Source organism: Myiozetetes cayanensis, unplaced genomic scaffold, assembly GCF_022539395.1.
Source record: "Myiozetetes cayanensis isolate MyiCay16 unplaced genomic scaffold, myiCay2020 scf7, whole genome shotgun sequence".
NCBI classification, from domain to species: Eukaryota; Metazoa; Chordata; class Aves; order Passeriformes; family Tyrannidae; genus Myiozetetes; species Myiozetetes cayanensis.
In genome coordinates, this window is record NW_026087964.1 from 41,158,296 (window position 1) to 41,184,492 (window position 26,197).

The 26,197-nt window shown below is 36.8% G+C and overlaps 1 protein-coding gene across 5 annotated transcripts in view; it reads right to left on the reverse strand.

Moving 5' to 3' along the window:
• Window positions 1–1,079: 1,079 nt before the first annotated feature.
• Window positions 1,080–26,197, reverse strand: part of ARFIP1 (ADP ribosylation factor interacting protein 1) — a 41,142-nt gene continuing 16,024 nt past the window's right edge. For 3 of the 5 annotated variants that reach the window (XM_050338153.1, XM_050338155.1, XM_050338152.1), the window contains 7 exons: window positions 23,780–23,894; window positions 21,158–21,253; window positions 19,592–19,701; window positions 15,714–15,935; window positions 12,121–12,278; window positions 9,862–10,036; window positions 1,080–2,670 (listed from right to left, as the gene is read on the reverse strand). In XM_050338153.1, coding sequence (XP_050194110.1) covers window positions 2,515–2,670; window positions 9,862–10,036; window positions 12,121–12,278; window positions 15,714–15,935; window positions 19,592–19,701; window positions 21,158–21,253; window positions 23,780–23,894 — 1,032 coding nt within the window. In that variant the 3' untranslated portion in view covers window positions 1,080–2,514. The remainder of the gene's footprint in view (window positions 2,671–9,861; window positions 10,037–12,120; window positions 12,279–15,713; window positions 15,936–19,591; window positions 19,702–21,157; window positions 21,254–23,779; window positions 23,895–26,197) is intronic. The other 2 variants (XM_050338154.1, XM_050338156.1) reach the window with 2 other exon arrangements.

Genomic DNA, 26,197 nt, shown 5'->3' on the forward strand with positions numbered 1-26,197 from the left:
CCCCCCATTCCTGACAAGTGTCTGCCTAGATAAAAGCTGCATTATAACCTTAAGATATTTGTGGTGCTTTTCTGGGATCATCAGAAAGCCTGACAACCATAATTACTTTCTATTAGAAAATCTGGAAGTGTCTTTTCTTTTACAATCCCTTGATACAAGTTTCTAAATTTGGTTAGATCTAAAGAGCTAATTTTGAATATAAAATACGAGCTTGAATTATTTCATAGGCACGTATATTTCAGTGGAGACAAAGAAAATAAGTTAAAAGTACTACAACAGGCTACTATCAGTTAATAATCTATTAATCAGCCAAACAGAGAACCCTCTTCACTGAGGCTACCAATTGCAATAATTGCTTTGGTGAGTGAAATGGAAGCAACTCGTCCTTCCCCCTCGTCTTAAACAATACACAAACAGGTTTTAGAAGGTAATCTCTTTGGTCCAACCTTTTCATCCAGGTGAAGAGGCTCTAGCAGTTTTAAGCCATTCCAAAAGTTTGAGGGTTACACAGAGCCACATGGGTCATTCCTTCATAAGGCAATGGCAGATTCAAGTTCACTCTTGCCATTTCTGACAGATCAGCTCCTTCTGAGCAACAACTGTCCAGGAGACACAGCAGGAGACACATGAATCTGAGACAGAAAAAATGATACATATATCCTTTTTCTACAGTGTTCTGAGAGCTCATACTTCAGCTGTAGTCAGTAGGCTTGCATTCTTCATCCCTACAGTGCATTTCCTAGAGTCACAACAGCTGACCTTTCTCGCACCAACACACCATACGCGTGCCCAGATTCACAGACAGTGGAAGTCAACGGCTTCATAACAACTGGAAATGAAATTAAATTTCCTTTAAAATTTCAAGAATTACATATGCTGAAAGATTTGTTTCACTATGAGTCTGCTTTCCAGTTCAACTTGCACACTGTTAAATCACCTGGAAATAAAACAGCATCAGCGTTACCACCTAGTACTGCTTTACGAGAAATTCCTGGGCAGGGGTGGCAACTCACATAAACAGGACTAAGCTTTCATTACAGAAGCTCTGTTCTAGTCTTAACCATCACAAGTCCAGGAAGTTTGACTGCAAACACCTTTAATATGAATACAAAATTCACATAGGATATACATTCTGGGGAACATAACAGAGCTATTACAAGAGATTCTGACAGAACAAAAACATAAAGAAGGCTCTGTCAGGCCAAGAATTTAATGAGGAATGATTAAAAAGTTTGATTTACAGTTACATTACAATTGTGTTAAGCATTGAAAACTTTAAGAATGTCAGCTGAAAGGCGTTTGAACATACAGTACATAAATCATACAATCCACACCATTGTAAATAACATATTTGAAGTATTTAATTTTACTTAACATAACAGAAAGCAACATAACATGTGCAAATGAAGACTCAATATATTGAATTTAAAATGTCTATGATAAAATTGACATATAATTTTACATTTAAGGACTACACAAATGATGGAGAAATTTAAAAATAACCTCCATGTTACTCCCATTGATGAAGTATGCTTTTCAATTAAACAGAAGAAAACATACTGGCCCGATTTCATCTCAAAATCATACCTGTCCATGAAGTTTAACTAAAGCTTTAACTTCCTCTATGTGTACAATGACACAGCATTTACACAGTCTCCTTCCCCTCCTTGGGAACTGACAAACTATTACGTGAAAGGGTTCTTGGATTATGTACACTGGTGGAAAATATTATCTTATAAAAAGGCACATACCTGTGATTTAAGGCTAGTATGGTATTTGTTTCATAGAGAAAGAAACATTTTAAATGAAATTAGTACATTGCATGGTTGGCCTCACTCAGCAAACCACTTGGTGCAAAGAAAAAATGTGTGCTCAGAAGCCTCAGACTGACAGTGATTCTTGCTTTAGTGTTTTTAACCCTTGATGGAAAGGTACCTCTTTTAAAAAGGCATTTACTGCAATTCCACTGGTCAATGAGCCATCTACTACTCTTGCCTTACATGCAGATATTGCATATAGGCCTTATATTATTCATCTGCAAAATATTCTTTTAACTTCCTCCTTTTTTTTAAAAGTCATATGAAAATTACTAAAGGTGTTTTCTATATTCATCTATAAAATACCAGATGTTGGTACAAATCATGTAAACCTCCACTTGGAAATACTTTGACTAGCCACCAAAATGACCAGAAATCACAAGCATCATTTGTCAGTGCAAATCTATAATAGTTTTGTTTCCCCTCCCTCTTTCTCTCCCCCATCCCAGTTACAGAAATAACCACCAACCTTTACGTACAAAAGGAGTGCTCTATATTTGAAATGACAGAAATTACATTTGGTTACCTTAAAGTCACCCGCTTTGCTATCAAATTCAAATTTAGCATATTATAAAAGGGGAAAAAAATTAAAGCTGTCCGTGCAAGAATCACTACAACAGTCCTTCAACCCCAACCCTTAATTATCCTCAGATTTAAAGATATTTAGGTTAACATTGGGTCCTCTTCTATGATCTGATTACTGTTCTTCAAGCCAGGATGGGGCATCTGCTCCAGGAGTTTTCAATTTGATGTGGAACTGTTTAAGTGTCTGTTCAAGCTGCTTTTGATTCCCAGCAAAGTACGCCGCAATGGCATTGTGGAACAGAACGAGCTGATTGTGCAATACCTTAACCTGCAGGCAAGGAGAAAGAGAGAGATTAAGAGGAGGAAGCTGATGTTAACATCATCACAGGTCAGTTTTAAAGAAATAGGTGTATTTAAGTTGCTCAGACTTCATATAGGTTTATTTAATAAAAGTTTAAAAATACAAATACCAAATGCAAATACAGAATTCTTTAGGGTTACAGAGATGTAGAGTTTTCATAAAGTATGCTTAAGAGTCAATATCAACTCAGCATGCACAGACCAAACAATTCACTTAAACAGCATATTGTTATCAAATATAAAAAGCTTGATTACAAGTACTTGATTCCCTGAAGTTAGATGCCAAACCTCTAAGGTACCTGCCAGCAGGCCAAATGGACCTCCCTGAAACAATACATGACAAAGGCATTATCTAAGTACACAGTTCATGTATTTGCCTCCTTTGCAGAACTGCTGTTTTGTAGCTCATGTATAGCTAAATCAAATTAAACTGATCTTTTTCCCCAGCAGTATTTCTTGCCCACCTCCTGTAACACAGGATTATTTACAGCACTTTGTCAATATCTTGACTATAACATTTGTGCAAATTAGTAACAAAATACACAGGTCATAGCAGCAACCAAAACCTGGGGAGAAGGAGCACAAGGGCAACTGGAGGGCACCACTGTTTTTCTCTTCCAGCCTAGTCTATGATGACAAGCTGTAAGACCTTGACTGATGAATTCAAAGTTAAACAAATCTTGCATTTCCATCTTAGCACACCAGGAAACCTGAAGTCGTGAATGAACAGCAGTATGCTGAAAAGGCATCTGCAGTTTCTCCTGTAGCCAAAACCTGTCCTTTTTGTTCCCTAGTGTACTCTCAGCCCAGCACAACCTTATTCTTGTGTCAGAGCCCAAATTGCCTATGGTGGTGGCCTTGTGACTGTTTTCAGCCTACAAGGTGTTGAGCCCAAGAGCATTTAGCCAACATAGAAGAGAATGGAGGAACAAGGCGGTTGACTGAGCCCCACGTGAGGATGTGGTAGGTAGCAGATTAAGCTTTCTCTACTCAAATTTTAGATCACTGCCTCACATCTCTCAGCACAATCTACAAGGGACAGTCTACTCCTGCCATGTTGGGAATCAAAACTGTCCTTGGGCCAGGTTTGGCCTGTGCCAACCAGTTGGCCATGCCTGTTTAACAGGTTATATGGCTGATGTGCTTTTCTGAAGTGTATGCAACTTGATACAGAAATACGTTATAGTCTTCATTTAACAGAAGATCTCCAATTAAAAAAAACCCCACCATTATATTTGACATGCTATGACACTAGAAGACTGTAGCATGTACTCAGAGATGTAATATATTTTAAAAAAATACTTTGAGAAAAAAGGGCTGAGCATGTGTGTGTGTGCATCCATGTAAGGATATATAAAAAATGTCAGCATGAAGTTGAAACTTCTATCACCCTTTTTTTTTTTTTTTAAACTGAATAATAGATTCATTTCACAAATTAAGTTTTGACTGTAAACTAACAACTGTACAGACCTTGGTATCCTGCTTAAGTGATAACCTCTCTTTGCTGTCTCAAATTTTAATCTAAGTTGCTCTGGCAATTTGAAAACTGGTATCCCTACGTTGTCTCCCTATGTTTCTCCTAATAATTCAGGCTAATTTAACTAAATACATGTCAGAAAACAGGCAGTGTAAAATGAGAGCTTTCCTCCATCAAGAGGTTCTCCATCAACCTCCATCAAGAGGTTCCCCAAGAAAATACAGGAGAGGTGTGTATGGTTAGAAAGGAATTCCCCGTGCCCATCATAACCTGAGACAAAATACTATCTCTTACAAGTGCAAAGTGTCACAACAACATAAAGGGTTTGCTTTTAAAAGTTTAGAGAGTACAGTGCTTTTCTTGAGCAGATTCTTTCATCACTGACATGCAAGACTTCATGCAATCCAAGCTAGGAATTCTACACAGAAGTACACTCACTGTTACAGCACATTATTAAAATGCTACAAGAGTTTTACTCAAACGGTTTATAGGAATTCAAATAATACAGGAGTAATGAACCTACTCTCCCAGCCAAAGTTCTTCAGTCTGAGACCTAGTTTGGTACTCTGTTAGGATAGCTTTTAACACAAAGCTTCTGTGAACTGCCCCGAAGTCTTCTATAATTTTATAAATCCAGTCAGGCCTGGGCTTAAGTAAACGTGTGCACACACACAAACATACACAGGGGCAGGAACTGACAGTGTAGAGGCAGATGATTTGAACTGAAAAAATATGTTTTGTTTTGGTGGTATTTTTTGAACTACCAGAGCTACATCATTGTTATGAGGTTCTATCCCCAAGCCAGATAATTGTGGTATAAATTTTGTGATCACTATCAAACTGGTTGCAGAGGTTCAAGGTACTAGAACTTCTGCTCTCCTCCTTCAGAAGCTAATTGCTAAGTGAATCCCAAAAGTGCTAATGGGATCTTCTTATCCACAGCTTCATTCAAGTAACTTTGAGATAAAGTTTCTAGAAAAAGACCACTTTAACTGTCTGACACTGTACAAAGAAGCTCTGCTATGAAGCAGCAGCCAGTAAAAAGAAAAAAGCTGTAACTCCTCAAAAGACTTTGTGTTCACTGCAAAAACACCTGCAATCACAGCTAAGAACTTGACAACAAGTACTCTGAGCCAAGTTCAAATTTACCCACTTTCCCCATGAAAGAGTCTCACTCCAGCTTGGGGAATAGGAAAGTATCCAACCCACTTCCATACCCAGTCACTGATTCCTACCTCCACACTGTATTTCACCTTAGCTCTCTGTTGGCAAAACATTCATGCAGTTATGTAGTAAGTTGGATCAGGGAACAAAACTAGATTAAAATTAACCAGACAACAACATATTTGCTTTTACCTGGATCAGTTCCCCAACGTGATTCTCTACACAGCTGCAAAAACACTTTTACAAACAACAAAGGAGGCAATGGGGGGAAGGGGAGAGAGGATGAAGGGACCTCTTTTTCTTGCAGAAAAGCCTTGAAGCGACTGTCAGATTACAACAGTGAAGGCCAACTCTTGATCACCAAGCTGTAGCACCTATTCCAGGAAAGGCCTGTTTGAAGATTTGCCTTTCAATCAAAGAATGTTAATGGTATGCTGCTAAAATACAGGTTCCAATATATGACTAGCATGCCTGTCAAAAAGCTGTTGTGCTTTACAGTTGAACAACTTCTAAAAGCATTGTTCCTTATTAATTAACTACATAAACCTATTCGTTCCTAATTATAAGCAGAGTAAGCACTCCATAATAGACTTGGAAAACTTATGTCTCAAACCAGAACTGAACTTTGTGGATAAGCATAAAAACCAGGCATGTCCTCCACAGGAGACCTTAGGTTGGATTTGACTTTTCACATTTCTTCTGCATGCTATGAACACTTCAGTTCCTTTTAAATATTGTCCTCTTCCCCACCTCCCACTGAATGCCATATTTTCCATGGCACAGTACATCCATGTTTCTTTACATCCTCCTCATTCAGACTGTTTCAGTTGGAAACAGTATGATAATCCTTTCCCCAAACTTGGTCTAAACAGTTACATTTTCTGTGTTTCCTATGGATTGCATACTGCTTTCATTTGCAGAAGCAGGCAGTTAACAGTCAAACTCGTGAAATACAACTCACAGAAGCTTTCACATTCAATTTCTTTCTCTATGCAGAACGGTATTTGACATTTCTCAAGTGCATACAAGAGTAACAGTTTTCCCTTTCTCAAAAGGACAATGCCTTTTCAAAAATTCTTCAGTGATAGAAATCTAACCTAAGAACAGGCCATTATTCTTACGAAAACAACCCTAACAAAACTATTTGTAAACTCCAAATTTTGAATGCTTATACTCGTTACCAGATGCTATAAGCTTCTACAGAACTTTGCCATCTGGGGATAGAACCAATACAACTTCTTAGTTATATCAAAAAAAAAAAAAAAAAAAGAGTTCTAACTTCAAGATCAAATGCTGTAATAAAAGTGAAAGAAATCTTGTGTATCTTGGTTTTACACACAGAAACTTGCAATTCCAGCTTTACTGTAATCCAGTTCTCAGAACCTTTGGGGGCTTTTAACTGAAATATTAACATATGAACCCAGGAGAACAGGCACAATGAGACTGCAACCAGGCGATGCCTTTTCCTGATATAGGGAAAAGCTAGATAGGGCCAGTGAGATTGTGGGTTCTTTGGTGCCATTTGCAGCAACGCAGACGAAGTGGAGCCCACCATCCAGTTAAACTGGCTTTATAGGTTCTTTGCAGCACCATTTAGTAGGAACACAGTGCTGATAGCTGAACTGTTCCTGACTGAACCAATGGATTTATGCTGCCATAAACAGCAGTAACAGGGCAAACCTGAACTAAACATTTGTTTCAGGTTTATTTGTTCTATATCTGATCGCTGCACTTAATTAAGAAGTCTTATCAAACAGCCACACTGGTACCCATCTCAGCTCTACCAACCGATGTTGCAAGGGGACTCTGCAAAGATACTCCTGATCTCTCTTTCTCCTTCTCCTGGAGTAACAAATACTCCCATTTTTCCCCATAGCCATTCTCTTTATAACAGGTTCTCATAAGAGAGGAGACTGAGTGTATCTGCTCAGAAAACAAAGTTCTGTTCATCTACAGCCATTATAAAAAGTTGAACACATCCTTTATTGAGTGTAAGCACTTAACAGAAACACACCCCCAATAGTGGACAGCACAGAATTGTTGCTGCTCCTGCTCCCTTCTTAAAACCCTCTTTTTCTTTTTTTTTGTTTTGTTTTTTTTTTCAGAAAGGCAGCTGAAGTGTAAAAGGCAGTGCTTTTGTGCCAGCGCTCTCAGCTGGAGGAAACAAAGGATTTGCAATCCACAGACTGAGCTTTTATGTTCAAGTCCACTGCTCTGCAAGGTTCATATGCTGCTGCTCTGCATCTCAGTACAGAGGCTCTGATGAAACAGCAACACATCATTTCCACTGCTTCCTCACCAATTCATGCCCCCTTCTCCAAGGCAGGCACAAGCCATCCTATTGCTACTGCTACACTACAGGGTAAGGTATTTCCTTCTTTCCCTTCAAACTATTGCCATGATGACAAAATGTCATCTTACACATTAAATAGAAAAGACCAAAGTAAGGGTTACATCAGTAAAGCTCTCAATAGATAATTATATTTAAGCCAATGTTTAATCATAAAGAAAGTAACTTTTTATTTGGGAACAAAACTGCATACAGTCTTTAGTAAATATTTTTACATCTCTAGTGTCAAAGCTGAGAAATGTCAACCACTGATAAAAAGGCTTAAGCATGTAAGAGTCCCCTCTGTACTAATGTAAAAGACAGGAAGGAAAAAACAATCTCTTTGAGAAATAAAATTTGTAGGCTCTGACTGCTAACAGGATGCTTGAACTAATTCAAGACTCAGTAGGAAGACAACTTCTTTAGTGTTCCCTAAACTATTTAATTTAGTTTAAAAAAAAATAAAGAGTTTTTTTGTACAAGATGGAAATAAATTACTTCACTCTGAAGCTTTCCTATCTGTATAAACACAAATTGATCATTCTGTTATATAGGTAATGGAAACTATGAGGAAGCAAGCTAAGTGTTATTTTCAATCAATCTGAGCTTAAGCATCAGAATTCCTGTAGAGTTGTGAGCTGAAAGGATCAAACAATTTCAATAGAAGTAGAGTAGCAAACAACTTACTAAAAGATGAAAATAAAGATGGGGAAGAGACAACTTCAGCATACCTGTTTTCAGCCTAGTATAGTTTTAAAACTCAGTTCTTAGGAGCATTTAGATTAGACAGCGCTTAGATTAGACTTCAGCTTGTTCAAGAAAATTAATTTCCATATGGATTTTTTCAGTTTTAAAGTTAATGGGCTACAAGTTCAGTAAGAACAACAGATTTTAATCACCTGATGATCTGGTCCACCAACTCTTAATGCTTACAGGATTCCAGATCATGGGGTCCTAATGCAGATGCCCATATGAAGCAACAGTGCTCAGGAGCTATGTTTTAAGCATATATTGTTTTGGAAACCAAAAAGTCTGTCAATTTTCTCCACTCTTCTCCTCTTATCATCTCTTTCTTCCCTGACTTCCATCTTTATTCTAAGTAGCTGATGCAACTGCATATGTGATAAAATATTCAAAAGTACAGAATTATACTCCATTTTAGTTGGTTTAGCTTGTCCCATGATTTTTGCCTTGAAGTTCCCTCCTTCCATGCCAGGAGCATGGTTTGCTAGTGCTATCACTGGGGGCCAGTCCTGTATTCTCTAATAGGCAGTTGTTACCTGTGTTCAAATCTTCTAAATAAATGAATCAACCCTTACTGAAAACATTAATCCACTGAGAGACGTGGACAAACTGACAACCTACTATCCCTTACGTAAGTTTTAATCATATTTTCCTCCCTATGGAGACACAGGAATTACTGTCACACGATAACCATTTCATTTACCATGACTATGAACAAAAATCAGATCTTGAAACACTGTAATTTTCGGATCTAATTAGAAACAATTTAAAAGGACTTGTTTATCAAAGAAAGCAGTTTAAAAGGGTGTTTTGTATGGCAGTTCTATTTTTGCCTGATAAGAACAGTAAGAATCCCGTCATTAAGAGGGAAGAGATGAAATGGTATGGTTGAAATAAACACTTATGGAAAAAAAAAAATCTCCTTTAAATCAAGTTCAAGAGTCCTGTTTAAAATTAGGAAACTATAAGGACATTAATTACAAAAAGTTGTATTTCTCAGTTCAAAACCTTAAAGAAAGCCTAATTTTGAAGAAGCCTCTTCATAGTTCTCTCACTTTCTTTATGCATAACTTCCACGGTAGTGTTGTCAAACCTAAATATTACTTTGAATATTAAATCAGTAGTTATATGACTCATTTAACCGTCACATGTCATAAATTGGAAAAGTAATGCTTTTTCCAAACTCAAAACCTTCTGTATCAACAAGACATTTGTCATAATATTTGTCATTTGTAGCTGGAGCAGCTTGATAGGGTCTTCTAAGGCTGCCTGCTCTAAAAGCGTGTCCTCCAGTGATACAGCAGGAACTCAGAAAATTCAGCTTTCTTTGCTTGCTCTACTTTTAAATTAATATACATTTTAAGATCTAACAGCTAAAATATTTCTAGAAAGCAGCAACTTATAGCACAAAACTCCTAAACATAATATCAGAAGTAGTAGCTTACCTTATTTTCTTCCAAAAATTTCAATTTGATAGATACATCATTACGCATTTTGTCGTATTTCTCCTTATGCACTTGAAACAGTTGTTGTGATTGTTCAATCTTTGGCAGAGTGTTTGCATCACGAGGGCCAAGATTCAGCTCTTCCAGGTCTGTTCGATAAGCATCATATTCAATCCTGAGAAGAAAGAGGAGGAGGGGAAAAAAGAAATCTAAAGGGAGCATCTCAAAACTGACCTCACATACAAGGCCAAGTATAACAGATGATGAGCAAAACAGTTAAGGGCAGAAAAAATAAAAAACCCAGGCAAGTTTTTTTCTCCCTCCTCCTATTCATCAAGCAAATCCACCCTGAAGTACACTGTACAAGACTGCCTCAACAAGCACCCTCCCTCTTCTGCTCCGGTCTCAGCCACATGTTCTCAGCCCTGTTTTGTATGGGCTTCAGTGGTCAGAGCCTTTCCTGGGACATCTCAGCCTACTAACACAGATAAAGACAGCAAATATTTTTCAGGTCATTCTTCTGCTGTTGAATCAGTTCAGTGGAGAGTTTGCTTTGAGTGCAAAAGACACATCAAGAGCTCAACATCCCCTTTAAGCAGATGTTTGAGGAACAGCTCACTTATAGCAAACTCTGACCTAAATGATTTTCATCATGCTCCAGGCTTCTCCATATGTATTAACTGGAACAGTTTTATAGTTCTTCCACAAACAGTTCTGTGAGGATTTGCCTGTCCTATGGAAAAAGAGGCTGCAAAAAGATGGTGTAACCCTGCCCAAAGCTTCACTCTTCCTTCCACACTTCTTTGTAGCTTTCACACTATGGAACCCAGCATATCAGCCAATTTTAATGGGACAGACCATCCTATTTTTTAGTTTTTAAATATGCTTTCTTGGAAACAAATCAGGATTAAAAACTGGTTATAAAACAGTTTTTCCGTTGGTGTAACTGCTCCAAAATAAAATAAAACATTTTTAGAGGCAAAAGGAGTAATATTCACAGGGCTCTTCCTGATTCTAACTGCTAGTCTGATTCAGGCTTTATTTAAAGAGTTTATGACTGAATTCCAAAAAAGGAAACAAACCAATAGAGAGCTGATAGAAGAGGGGAGCAGATGAATGCTAAAGTGCAACTGGGAACAGGGCAGAAATAAATGTGACCCGTTTTCACACTGAAAAATGAACCAGGTAAGTGAAGAACCTTTGTAATTTATTTGCCTTATTAAAATGGCAAAATACTTGATTAATGAACAGAAAGTAGTGAAGGTATTTCAGGAGTTAAGAACTATGTATTGAAAATGACTGACAAAACCAATTGTAGCAGATGTATTTCGTATAAATTTTCAAAGGGGTACCTGGAAAATGTGTGAAATTTTTTTTTTTTTATATGTTGGTGTCAAAAATAAGGCAGTACCTTATATACACATAATAATTCTGCCTTTCATGCCTCTTGGAAATTTATCTAATTATCAAAACAATAACTTACAATTCTGTTTATAAATAAGCATTAGAACAGAAAAAACAGAAAAGGGGGAAAAGAACTTCAAAACTCAGACAGTTTGCAAGTTCTGACCAAAAAAAAAAAATCACAAAAAACTATATGCATAAACTCCATCCTTTCTCAAATTAAAAGAAACACACTTTATACTATTAAGTGAAAGAAAATCAGAATGGAACCACCCATCAGAAAGGACCACAAGTCCCTCGCAAGAAAAAAGAACCTGGCTTTAGAGTATTATGCCACATCCAAAAGTAACCTTCTCCAGGGCAGGAAACCCATTATCTACTGCTACATATTATTCACTAAGAAATTTCTGTTTCATTTTCCCCTTCCTGAAAAAGTCTGCAACTTCTGCATAAAAAGTGTTAATTGTATGCATTGTGCATCAACAGAAGCACAAGACTAAATGTTCTTCAGACAAAGAGATTATTTCACCTCTTGCAATGCAGCTGGATAAAAGGGTTAATCTTGCACTGTCATGCTACTTAAAAAGCCACCTTAATCTAGCACGTGGGAAAAAATAGCTATAATTACTCCTACAGCTGACAAGTAAAATTAAATCTACAACAGGACATTCACAAAACATTTGAAGATGCGTGCAATCAGTTACAGTTAACCATAAATCCTAATTATATGAGAGTTGCATTATAAGGTTTTTATCTGGCAGGTTAGTTACTCCAATACAAGGACTAAGCTGATACAAAGCCTGCTTCCTGAAGATTAATTGGTATTGAAAAGAGCTAGACACAGGAGATAGCTACCTGGCACTTTCATACTGTTTCACAGTCAATAACGTATCCTCAATTGTTTTATTCACCAATGTATTCACACTGGCAATAAAAAAGTTAATAGCCCCGAGAAGCGTTTCTCCATTTTTAGCTAGAAGTTTCTGCGTATCTGCATTGTAGCCAAACTCCTCCTATAAACAAAGAGCAGAGAAAACAAAGCTGTAGATCAATTGAAATCATAACATTCTCCAGCAACTATATAAAAAAATGCAAACACAGATGTGGCAGTTCTTTCACTTCTCTTTGGATACGATTATGATTAAACCAATATGATTACAATACAACATTCAGTTCACAGTTTTTACAAAATTGCTCTAACATCAGTAAAACATGGTTTACAATTCTGTTACTATGTGTGATGTTAAATCCTATTTTATAATGTGACTTGTCTGCACTCTGAAGTCTTGAATGTTACTTAAAAGTAAGTGTTAATGCAATCTTCACACTGTCGTTCAGCAGGGTTTTAATCCGGTATCTCATGTGGTTGTCTAGGTAATGCTTTAATACGAACAGAGACACCACTACATTAAATACAGTAACGTAACTAACTTCACAAGGGCACACAGCATTAATTAGCTATTAAGTCTTTATTCTTACATTCTGGAAAAGAGCACTGCAAAAAACCTCAACATCTATCACAGTTTAATAGGCTGTAAATAATTGAAGAGCAGAGCATTATAATGAATAGCAAATAAAAATTTTAATGTAGCTCAGCCATAAATTTCAAACAGACAAGGACAAAATTATTTCCAAGGCATTTAGGTCACATCTAGATACATGTTTGTTCACGTCTCTGTTAGCAGCAGTGTAAGCTGACCAAGGCTGCAAAGATTTTCCTAATGCACGGATGCCAAATGAATCCAATTATTATATTTATGTCATCCATATGGCATCTTCATATTCTACAGATGGGAGTTCTCACAAAAGAGTACAATCCCTGGTTGTAATGACTGTAAAACACCCTACATTCATATTTGGAGCTTGGGTCTTTTTAGACTTCCACACTGCCAACAACTGACTCAGAAGTGCTGTATTCTCCCAGTTTCGTTTCATCTGTCTAGAAAATGAACACCAATGCCAAATGATATTTCATGTTAACAAGTTCATGACAGTAGAATCCTCTAGAAAAGGAGTTGCAGTGGAAGTGAGCAACTGAAGAAGAAGAAAAAAGGAAGAGAACTTAGGGCAAGTTTTCATAAGATAAGCCCTGTAAACACCACTAAAGATCTATAATCTTTGCTTTGCGCAGCTGCTTGGGTAGCAAAAGCAGTCAGCTAAATAGCTATAGATTTTGCTGAAAAAAAAAGCAAACCAAAACACCAAAACCAAAACAACCCCTCCAAAATATTTTCCAGCTGGTTTTGCTCTAACATTGCCAGCTACACAGCTAACACAAGCCCTAGCTCAGGGAACAAAAAGGAGCATGCCAGCAGAGACAACAGCTGTACGACTGCCCCTCTCAGCAGCTTAGTCCCATCTCCTTTCCCTCCTGCAGGCAAGACTGCAATTAGTTTTCCAGCTCGTCCTCTCACTCAGATCATCACAGACCCAAATGAGCAACACCACCAGTTCACAGGAGGGAGGTAAGAAGGACAGGACTGCAGTGGCCTGCAGGACTAAGGAACATTATAACCAACAAAACTGTCCTTCTAATGGCTCATACAGTTTCATACAGACTTTTGAGTTTTGTCCATGACCTCTGCAGATACCTCTTACAAAACGGACAGCAAATCCTTTCTGTATCAAGAGTTTACGCTCACTTCATACTCTATGCACAGGTCAATTAAACTGGAGTTCATATGTCTATATAAGTAGAGGCACACGAGCCTGGAACCAGAAGTTATTTTTGTATCCAAAAGAGAAACAGTAACATGTTCCCAGTAAGTAATACCTCTGCAGATACCACATTAAAATCATATTTTGTTATCTTGAATAAAATAAGAAATATTACCTTGAGAATTTTTTTTGTGTGTGTTTTTTAATTTTATTTTATTTTACTTAAATTTATATACTGTTATCACGTTAAACATTAAAGACTAACTATTCAGAAATTTTACTTTTAGCCTTGCACAAGTTTTAGAGGCAACAACGTTACCCAAATATCCAAGAAGTGTAGGCCAGGCTACAGATGGCAATACAGTACAGATTAAACAGGGGAAACACAAAGAGGAAAGAGACAAACATCAGGCAAGTCTCCAAGAGGCAAAGGTTAGATAACTTTTATTACAGCAGCAGAAACCTTTATTTGATTTTCATCAACAGCGCCATTCAATAATCTACACAAGAGATGAATGACGGAAACAAATTCCAAGACCAGTACAAGAAAGAACCTGGAAGATCAGTATTCCCATTAGAAGTTATAAGCTAATCATGGGAAAAAACCCAACATTCATTAAATGAGTATGACGCCAGATTTCATCCAAGTTTTGGAAGAAACATCCAGCTTCAGCAAATATTTCATAACAATCAGTAAGTTCTGCCACAAACCACATGCCCATATTTGTGTCAAGAGTAAACTGATTATTAAAAGCTTCTTTTAGCAGATAATTTAATTTCTTAGCTGCTAGAAGTGCTCTACATTCACAGATTTTCATCTGTCAGACTAATATTAAAAATTCCTGTACACCAGTGTAGGAGTCTCAATGTCTTTCAGCTAGCTATCACTTACGGTTCCTCTGTGCAAGCAAGAACTCCACCTCCTCCCTTAAAACTCAATGGCAAAAGACAATTAAGAAGAAGACAGATGTTTTTAAAATCACGAAGATAATTTGAGCTGTTCCAGCAGCTACGTGTTAGGGAATCATAAGCCACTTAACACTGGTTTTCCAAAGGATCAAATTGCTTTAACTTTGCAAGTACAGAACAAGTAATATAAAAGAAGCAGGCCAGCTACTCTACTTTGTAAGCAACATCTACCTTTTCTCTCTTTACAGCAGACAGTTTTATTATTGGCAACAGAAAGTGCCAGTGTTACATAAACTTCTAAACCATGGAATCATAACAATCCAGATATCTAAAGATTGCCTCTCTTGCTCAGCAACTCCAGACAGTATAAGAATACAGATTAGTCCTATTAGTAGGAAAATTCTGATTAAAAAAGGACTTTGAGATGAAATCTCAATGCTTAAATATGCTACAGAAAAACAATTTACTCACATTCAACGTGCACAAGTGAAGTAATGTGCCCTAATCTAATTACTCCCAGGCACATTCCCCAAAGACATCCTGTAATTGAAATGACGTAACACTGTGGAACACTTTGATGACATTTCATAAGAAGCAAAATTAATAGTAAAATGCATCTTTTCTACAAAGAAAAGTTGTCAGTTCTTGAGTCCAACCATCAACTAGAGGCAAACACTTAAGAAACAAAGAACTACAGTAATTTCAATAATTTCCTTTAGTTTTAAGTGAATTACATAGGCTTTTAACACACAGAGCATGTAATATATTGTTAACTACAATGTTTATAAAAGCAGCTGCTAACTACTATATGCCCTGCACAAGTCATTTAGGTTTATCTTCATCTCTGCCACTGTATTTTTTTAACACTATAAAAGTCTTACATGAAGTTCCAATGATTTCAAACTCAGGTCAGCAAATGCATCTCCAAGTTGCCTTTGGGTATGTACCATCTGGAAAAGCTGCGTGGACAGCGTCTGTGCCAGTCTCAAGATATGTTCATATTTTTTTTTGTTATCTCTCAGTATATCAATTTGAGCTTCCAGTTCCAGATCTACTGTTCTTGAGCCACGACCCAGCTTTTCAGAGATGATCTGACGTGTACACTGCAGAAAAAATATTAAATTATGAAGAATCAAATATATTCAAGACAACACAGCATACACCCATTTTCAGCTTCAAGGGACGTATAATTACACACAAATTCTTTCACAATCACCCCTCCCAATATAAGTTTGCACAACAAACCGAAAAAACAACACACTCTTTAGAAGTTTATCAGGACTCAGCAAGAACAGTTGGACAAGTCTCAACTCCTACTAAGATGAATATTCAAGTTAGCAAATCAAGAGCATAACTAATTGTTTCTCAAGTAAAAAAACACTTATCTCTTTATAGGTTCGGTGAATCTCATTAAGTTAAAAGAAGCTTTTTAGCCTACTGCAATAAAGTCAGTTAATAGGAGCATTACTATTCTGCATAAAAATATCTAGTTAGTAATCTTTTGGGCTTTGTCTACCAATCATCTGATTCCAGAACATCCATGCTGTGCTTTCCATAAATGTTATTTTTGAGGGTTTTTTAGGGGGGAAGTCAGAAGGTGGTGGTTTTCAGCACATTTTTGAAAGCTAACTAGAAAACTCTGAACTCCTACTGAGAAATACACAAAAGTATTAAAATGCACTCCTTATTTACAAGCCTATAAAATGGAGATGATTGTCTCAGAAAGACTTGCTTTTCTGTCATAAGTCAAATTCTTAGAAATTCGCAGTTCATTAACACAGTAAGCAGAAAATGTGCTCTTACAAGCCATAGACACTTTCACCCTGTGTATGGCTGTGACAGATCAGGCTGCTACCACATTCCACTTATCTGTAACCTTCTCTGCCAGAGATTCAAGCCCAGCTTGGCAGTGAGCCTCCCAAGATGCACACTGGGGTTTCCCTTGACTGAGACATAGAGAAGCCTTTTGCAAGGCAGATGTGTAGCAAAGCCATACAATTTTTCTATGAAAAGCAGGAATTATTTACTGCTATAGTTAAGTTACTTGGAGTTAATCTATGTCCCAAGAGCTGAAGAGATAACCAATATAAACAGACTAAAAATTATTGCGGAAACAAAAATTATAAGGAAATAAACTTAGTAGACAAGGCCACAACTACTCTGAAAGGATTTAACTGAAGTGCAAAGCTGCTATTTTTTTGGGTGAAATAATGTCCAAGCCTACCTTATATTATACTCCCCAAATACACTACCAGCACTGGATTTTCCAGGTTTCCCAGTTCAAAGACTTTTTTTTTATTCCAGTCTCGTGTCCAGAGGAGACACACATTTAACCTGCCAGAACTTTTATGTCCTTTCTAAATGTAATAGGTGAACACAGCAAAGACACAAGAATGATCAAGCAGAATAAGCTGGTCGTGACTCATAAGCTTCAGGTTGGAAGGTACAGACTATTTCAGCTACTTAATTGGATTCAACTAATTCACAAGAAAAAGCACAGCTCATCTAGGTGATATGTGTCTGTCAAGCATCAGAAATTTGGGAGAGCAAAACAAATCGAAACACAGAATACAACTTTACTACCAAAGTCTCCAACAGAAATTGCAAAATACAGCTTAGCCATAAGCGTGCTCAAAGCAGAAATAAACCTGTCACTAGGAACTATGGAAGAAATGGCCAAATTTTGGTTATTTTGCAAAAAAGCTGAGGCACACATATGTACACCCCCAAGGAAATGCAGGAGAAAAATCTGAATCATGGAAGGCAACATTTTTGGAAGCAAGAATAAATTACAAATGAAGAAATTATTTTCAATCAAGGGGTATTTGCTTCAGAAGTACAGCAAAACACCTAAAAAGGGCCAGCAGTGACAAGTTAGACAAAAACAGTAACTGAAAAGACATACACTGCATGCTTTGTTAAACTCAGATGTAGTGAAAGATGAAGATGCCCCTATCTGTTTTCAAGTACTCTGGCTCTAAGCAGACTAGTACTAACACACAAGTTGCTATATATTCTCACCAGCAAACAGAGAAAATTCCACACATTAATTCCACAGTGCTTTGTTCTAAGAGTATCTATAAAGAAAACTGTCACAAATAAGACCATGCTACTGAAAAAGAAGTCACCCAGTGCAAAGCATAAGAAAAACAAAGAAAAAACCCCACCAAAATACATTTCAGAGAAATATATTTTAAATTGCATACTTTGAAATGAACAGGGACACTACTGGGCATGTCTCAGAAGTAAATGTTCCATTAAACAGACCACTATTAGAGAAGCTTGTAAAACAGGCTTGCCTTTTTTTCCCCCTCAAAGTTTAGGAAGTTTGATGAAAAAACAAAAAGATAGCTTTTTGTTAGAATTGTTGAAAGTCAAGAAGACTCATGACTTACTTGTCCCTAAATGTTTTTGCTAAACTGAAAAACCTCTTTCTTATCCAAAGGGGAAGGCTGGGGCAGAAGAAAGAACTGAAAAAGATCTTGTCACTAGACCAAGGAAAGAAGGGCAATTTCTTTTGACACTAACTCACAATTACTAGGGAGCATACGACTGGGAAGAGTGACAGGGGACAACAGTTGCAAAGGCATTCACAGATGAGAATGACTTCTGAACATATCCAGTCATCTTTTTTGCCCTCCATTGGACATACTCCAGGAGCTCCATGTCTCTTTTGTACTGAGAAGCCTGGAACTGGACACAGCACCCCAGTGGGGTAGAATCAGCTCCCCTGACCTGCTGGCAGTGCTCTTCCTAATGTACCCCAGGATACCATTGGCCTGCGACTTCTGCAGTCGCTACAAAATTTAGATGGCAAGAAAAGTAGAAAACCTAGAAGCCATTTAGTTAAACATTAAAAAAAGGAAACTTTTGATTCTAACACAAAGACAGCATAAACATTTGTTAGTGGGTAGAATGTCTCCATCTCTGCTTCCCATCCTCACTGGGGAAAAAGTCCTTATCCAGACTTAAAGAACACTGGAGGGATTCAGACTTTTTTTTCCACAGAGTCTTCATTTCTTCATGGTTTGATATAGATCCCACTGACGCACAAACCACCTCTCCACAACTCTCTCATTTAAGTTGCAGGCATAACAAAAAGCTATTTTTCAAAATTCGTCTTTAAAACTCTTGACAGGAATGTATTCTCTGACAATTGCTCCTTATCTTACGGCTTTTTACTGAGAGTCGCTTCTGGTAAAATGGTGTGCTTTAAGATCCTTTTCATTATTCTTATTATTTTATTTTCATCAAATCCCAACTGATCACAAAGAATCAGCATATAAAACACACATTAATTGAAACAACAATTACAACACTAAGAAAAAAACAAACAGCCAAGACAGAACATCAGAATAGCAATTAAGGTATATGGAACTTGTAAATGGGCCTGACTTTTTCATCTCAGCTAAAATTCTACTGTATTAGCAATCAACTCAAAAATGGCAAAAAAGATTTAACTGCAAGCTTTAGTGCCAAAATCTGTACATTCTGAATGATGCAGGGGACATTAGAAACGGAACATCCTTTACCTTGCTAAATCAATAATACCTGTGAAAGATTTTCCACTTAAAACCAGGGATTTAAAAAGGCTAACAAAGAACGCTCCACTTGGAAGAAAACTAAACCCTCCCTTGCTTAGGCTTGCTTAATGCTCACTGCAACAACAGATGACTTTCATACAGCTCTGGTCCTACCTAGTAGCAAACTCATTTCTAGAACACACAGATACACACACACAAATACATGGCTCGCATACCTTGTAAGTGTTTAGGCTCCACTTTCTCACCAATTCCAGTTTCTCCATTGCTGGATTCTTTACTTCATCTGCTAACACAACAGGCCCACTCTTCTGCTGAGCTCTGTTCCCTGTGTCAGACAAAGCAAAAGCTTTGGGTTTTGGGGAGTTTGTCTGTTTGTTTTATAAAGGATTAACAGGAGGTATGTAAGATTTGTGCAATTGCATGTACAAAAGCAAAGCAAGGTGACAGTATGAACTTCAGGTGAACAAGCAGATTTCAAAATCACTTCCAGAAAGAAAGACTTATTTTAAAACTGATATAAACCATATTTTATATCCCAGTATTTCTTGTAGTAATAGACTGAACAAAGCTTACTGAATGCATGTTTTACTAACCAACCTTAAAACAGTTTTTGAGACATGTTTATTACTTAAGGTATGTTTTAAAACTCCAACAGTTGAATACCCTGTTGGATTTAGCCATTCTAAAAGTCTGTTTACAAACTGCAGACCATTAAATGAAAATTACTGGCAGACATATAAAAACTGTTGTCCCAAAGTACAGGTTTTTTTAATTTTTGCCAGTGAGCACCATCCTTTCCAGATGATGTGTTCAGTCAATATCTGACTTATTTATTTCAATTTTCTTAGCTCATTGTATTAAGAACAATTAATTCTACAAACCACCAGTATAGAAGCAACACAGAACAGGTTTAAAGCAATAGATTAAAATATCCAGGGCCAATCACCACATAAATTGCCCTTACTCAGCATTTTCAAGCTAGTATGGGATATCATGTGAATTCTATATTTTAGTTTTGCAAAAGTAATTCCTAGTGTCCTAAATACCAGAAACTGCTAAAATTAGTAATTTTTAAGCAACATTTTTATTTATTCATGTACAATTCTGACTACTCCCGATTCCAATCCCTACTGCTACTTACAGTCACCTTAGTCTTGCCAAGTTATTTACTTAAGCAAGATTTTGGAAAAAAAAGTCTATTCAGATGCCTCACGATACTCCTTTAGCATCCTACTGTGTTCTTTACATCTTCAAAATGCTGTGCAAACATAAAGTAACTAACCCTCTTAACACCCTTATGAGGCAACTGAGTAAGTTTTCTCTTTTTATACAGCAGGAAACAGACTAAGATATTAAGTAATTTGCCCAGAGGCACAAAATGAGTCAAGTGGCAAAGCCCAGTTTGGGTGCTATGAATTCCTAATGGCTGCCTCCATAGTCTAGTCAATTGGAATATGTGATCACTTTGGCAAAAAATGCCAAAAGTTTCAGCTTTAACCTAAATAAAAGATTTTGGCCTCTCCTATTTTAGCTGTTTGTTATTTAACTGTTTGTTACTATTAATATTTGGTAGTTATATTTCTAATTTTATAGGGTAAAAGCAGCTGACAGAGAGGAAAGCAGAGGTTACTTTGTGAACTGTTAAAAGTCAGAAGTGAGAGCCACCAGAAACCTGCAGAAGCTGTATTTCCAACTAATAGTAAATCAAATCATTAGAGATGTGGAGGGGTTAGTACAGTGTCAGCAGAGACAAGGGCGTTATCCACTCAGTGCTTTGATACCTGTGGGAATAATTAAATCACAACCTTGTCCAGCCAGTCTGCTAGCTGCTGCACTGCTAGGAGCTATAACAGATGATTTGGGTGATGCTGAGGAACCTGAAAAGGGGACATTTAACCATGAAAATCCATCATCTTCCCATAGAAATCAATGCACACTTTTACACAGACATGGGGGTTTTTTTCAAAACAAAGAAACATTTGCTCCAGCAACAACAGAAGCATCCACACAAAACGTGCTGGAATTTCTGATGGAAATGCTTTTTAAAAGGTGCAGTTGTCCATGTGAACTATGCCAAGTTTTCATGATTTAATCTTTTTCTCTACATCATGATGACTTATTTTTTTCTGTAAAAGTAATCAAAGCACAACTGACAGCTGCATCAGTAAAGTACATACCATAAACAGAAAATTCCATGTAAGAATATTATATACAGTTTCTACAGCTGAAACATCCTTTTTTAGGTCTAGGTAGATTTGGCTCTGCACTGTCACTGAATGGTACTCAAAGCATTAAGGGGTGAAGTAAGCTCTGAAATCTCAGTCAATTTCAGATACATTTCAGTGACGTCGGCCTTTAAGTCAGTGTAAACACGCAGCAATAAGTTATCCTAAAGATCATAGGAGTCATTAGCTGTGGAAGTGTGTAAACTCATTCCCAAAAGACAGATTTTACATCACTTGTTTTTTTTCTTAGAAAAGTCCAACCAAACAAAAAACAACTACCTTGAAATGACATGCACTCTGTGTGTTCTCTAAGCTGTTTTAGGATTATGCTTTTCAGAGCTTTGCCACTCTTTCATAACAGATAAATCTGAAGTGGCATACTTGTGCAATTTTCAGGATTTAAAAACCAACCAAACAAATTAGCTTTTTCTCTGTAGTGATGAGTGACCCTCATACTGCGGGAGAAACTTTTATTGCTTTTGCTGAGAAATTCCAATATACTTCAGGGTCAACAGTGTAATAACGAGAGGAAAGAAAATCAAACCTAAACTCTAGTGGTTTCAACAAGGTGTACTTATCAGGAACACCAAAAATGCCACTCAAAGTAACTGGATCAACAATTAGCTTTTGTCTTTTAAACATACTACAGAGCACTATTATCATGGGGTTAAGAAAATCCAATGATTTGGATCCAAGTGCACAGAAAAATGAGACAGACAGCTCACTTGCTGTGTTCTCCTGTAGCAATACATTGCATAAGAGCTGCAATTGGATTCATCCAGGCGTAAAAGTTTGACTGCAAGATCCTGCTAAAGGCCTCAAGACTGAATCATTTCAGCAAGCGAGCCAAGACAAGCAGTTAAAAAATCCTTATCATTTGACAGAGTATTAATGCAGCCTTATGCATGCTTCATCATTCAACATCCCCCAAATCCTAAAAGCCCTTCCCCTCCAGTATTGTCTACTCTGCATTCAAAAATAAAGCCTTAGTAAGGGCAATAAAACAGAATTTTTAGAAATAGGGCAATCCTACAGTTTTTGTGCACAGTTTCATAGGAAGCCCTAGCTTTTATCACTTCTCTCTGTCTGATTTTATTAGAATATCAGCAAAAATCTGAAGAAAATATCCTTGGAGGAAAACTGTGATATATAAAGTGTCCAAAGCTCATAATTTGTACACAAAAATTTTCACAGAACATTTCCATTTCAAACATATTAGTGTAGCTTTAAACACATCTTATACACTTTTCCCTTACAGGCTAATGCACTTGACAGCTGCAACAGTTATCCTGCTAATAGAATAGAAAAAGGCAAAAATGGTGAGCAGTTTGCCATCTTCCCAGTTTTTAGCTGGATATTTTGCTAATTTCAAAGATAAAAACCCACAGTATTCACTTTGTAATATATATAATGTACATATATTGTATATACAGCATACAAATCACTATTTTCACAAGCACAGAATTTTACTAAACAGGAAATGAAGCAAAATGTAAATTAAATCTATGACTACAAAGAGACTTATCTTCACAGCTGCGCATTTGAGATCATTTCCAGCCTTTCAAATTCAGAAACTGTCAAAGCTACATAATTCATCAAATATCATTTGCACATACTATATCAAGGTATTCTATTGCTTTTTGACAGATAGGAAACACTGACATTATTGGCTTGTTTATCACTTTGTATTTCTCACTGTTTGATACTGGCTTAGACCCTGTAAGGCATACATTAATACAGCAAAGAAGAAGTCCACCTAATAATCTGCTCTAGGTAATTAAACTGCATAGAAAGAAATAAATAACTCTCCAGTTATGTCTCAAATCAGAATAAATTCAAATCAGAATAATACCCTGCAAAATTTAAAGAAAACTCCTACACAATGTAATAGTAAAATTCTTCAGCCTGTTACCAGTTCCAGGTGCTCAAGGATCTCCCTTCTTGTAAATGCAGACCAATTTAACACTAAGTAGTTTCCTCTAGTCCCCTGACTGATACTACAAGTGTAGCATAAATTCTGTATTTTAACAACTCAGCTACCAGAGAAGATAAACTGGTTGCCACTAATGCAAATCTAAATGTGTACATTTACACCAAACTGCTCAAAGAAGCTACAGAACATTGTGTTCCTGACCATGCAAAAATATTTAAAATTGAGAAACACAAAAGAGCATTTACCTTTACTCGGAAATGGTCCTGCCTCAACAACTCCCTCTTTGGCACTGTCAAAGCCATGAGGTGTTATTTTGGTTTCAGAAAGTCCAAGTCCAACTGGTAACGAATATTTCAAGTCCTTGAAAATATTTGAATAAAAGTCGAAAGTTAATGTTAAAAAAAATTAATGTGACTCAAAAGTATTATAATGCAATTTCAGCAGCTCTCAGACAAGCAATTCAGTCTTTAGCCTGGAATGTCCTCATTGGTGCCACAGCATTCTACTGCTACACAAATAAAAAACCATAAATGAATGAGAAACACTCACTCATTCAAGTACAGCCTGAGTATTCACTCTAGAATTTTTTGTTATACTGATGAACAACTAGAATGCCATCTCTTAGAGCAGCAGTTACCAAAAATGGGCCTGAAGCATCATGTTATATGGTCTAAAGCTGGTCCAAGCAAGCATATCAGTTTAATAAAATTTCCAGTTAAAAACTTGGCTGATAGGGATGCAGAATGGTCTAAGACTTTCAAGCAGACAACATCTTACAAACCAAAAATGTGGAAGCAATTATCATAATGTTAAAGATAAAAACCCCATCACTCTAAGCAAGAAATAGCTTTAAAAATCATAGCATCCTTATTTTTTATAAATAGCACATGAAATCTTTTTATTATTTAACATGGGAGAAACGTCCGGAAAGGCATCACTTCAATAGCTTCCTCCTGAGCCTACAACACAAGTGCTCACAGCACAAAGCTGCCATTGTTTGCTTTTCGAAACTCATTGATTTAAAATTGCTTGAGATCACCTTGTTTAACTTTGGAGAACTAGATTAACTACTACAACCAACTTTCAAGCAATCAAAGTCTTCACTGAAACCCAGCACAGGCCTACAAATCCATACACCATGAACTATGAATCCATACACCACAATGAACATACCATCCCACTGCCCATTTTTGCTGTCTTGTCCACCTGTACAAATAGCTCCCCCAAAGGTTTCCTGGACTGTATTTCCAGCCTTCTGATTGAGGTTTAAGTCTCTGGTGTTATGGAATTATATTTAGTGCTTTAAAATAAATTCAGGTTTTAAAGCAATTTAAAGTCTGAAAAACTACTATGGAAGTGAAAGGAAAAGGTAAAATTTACAGTTTCAAAACAAAAACATGAAGAAATCAGAAAACTGTCACTGTCTGGAGTCAGGCATTTTTTTTGCATTCCCTTGCTTCCATACAGAGGCCAAAAAGTGAAAAAAGTATAGAAAAGCACTAGTGAAATTTGCAGAGAAAAGCTACACATAACTTTAAGATGTCAGTGTCTGGATAGGTGTAGTAACTGTTTATGATACATGCAATAATTACAAAGAAAACACAACCTTTAAAATCCAATTCATGTTTGAACTATTACTGTAGTCACTTGATCTACAAACCAGAAGCGGCCTAGTACATAAGAATGGTACTGCCTAGAGGCTCAGATTGTCAGTGAGTGGCTTTGGATCACAGGATCACATCCCCACAGATTTAGTTAGGTGTCTTTAGTTTAGGACAAATTTCTGGGAGGAGGAAAAAGAAGAGCTACAAACATAAGAATTCCAGCAAGACAGAAATCTTGCTGACATCAAAACCCCAGGATGTTACAGTGAACAGGGTAACCAATTCCAACAGTCATATTTTCACTTACATGAACTGGCTAATAATAAAGTGTGCTGTATTTTTGTACCCAAAGAATTACACAAAAACAAAACAAAAAACCCCAAGCACAAAACAAAGAAACCACCCAGCATGAACAACAAACAGTAGTCACATGCAGAACCTGATCTCACAAATTAAGCATATCACAACATTGGATACATACTCTTTTCAGTCTTCACAACTGACTTAACACTGGTGCTTCCATTTAAGTACTTGCAGTTGGTGGTATGATGGAAAGCCTTTGTTTCAGCTTAGTTTAGCTAATACACAGAGTCCATTTAACTCGAAATGTAGCAAGTCACCAGAAGCTGAAAAATCAGAGGGACTCGAAAAAGGATAACTAGACTGCAGAGAAGACGCACTGATTTAACAAAAAGGACATGGCATGAACAATTTTTTTCCTGAAGGCACCTTGGCGCCTTGTAGTTTTCAGAAATATCTAAACCTGTAGCCAAACAAATGTAGACAGCTAACCTGCTTAAGCATGTTTGCAATAGGAATCTAAGCAATCTGTATTTAATGTTAAAATGCAGAACATCTGCTTTGTAAAGACAAAAGTTTAGATGTAAACTTAAGCAATTGTACTACTTCTGTACATTCAGTGTAATACTAATTTGAAGCTAAACAGAGGCTGGACCAACTGTAGTGCTAACTAAATCAGAATATTACAACATCTTTCTCTTAAATAAAAACTTGGTATTTTGGATTATGAAAATTTTTAAGATCTCCGACTGTATATAT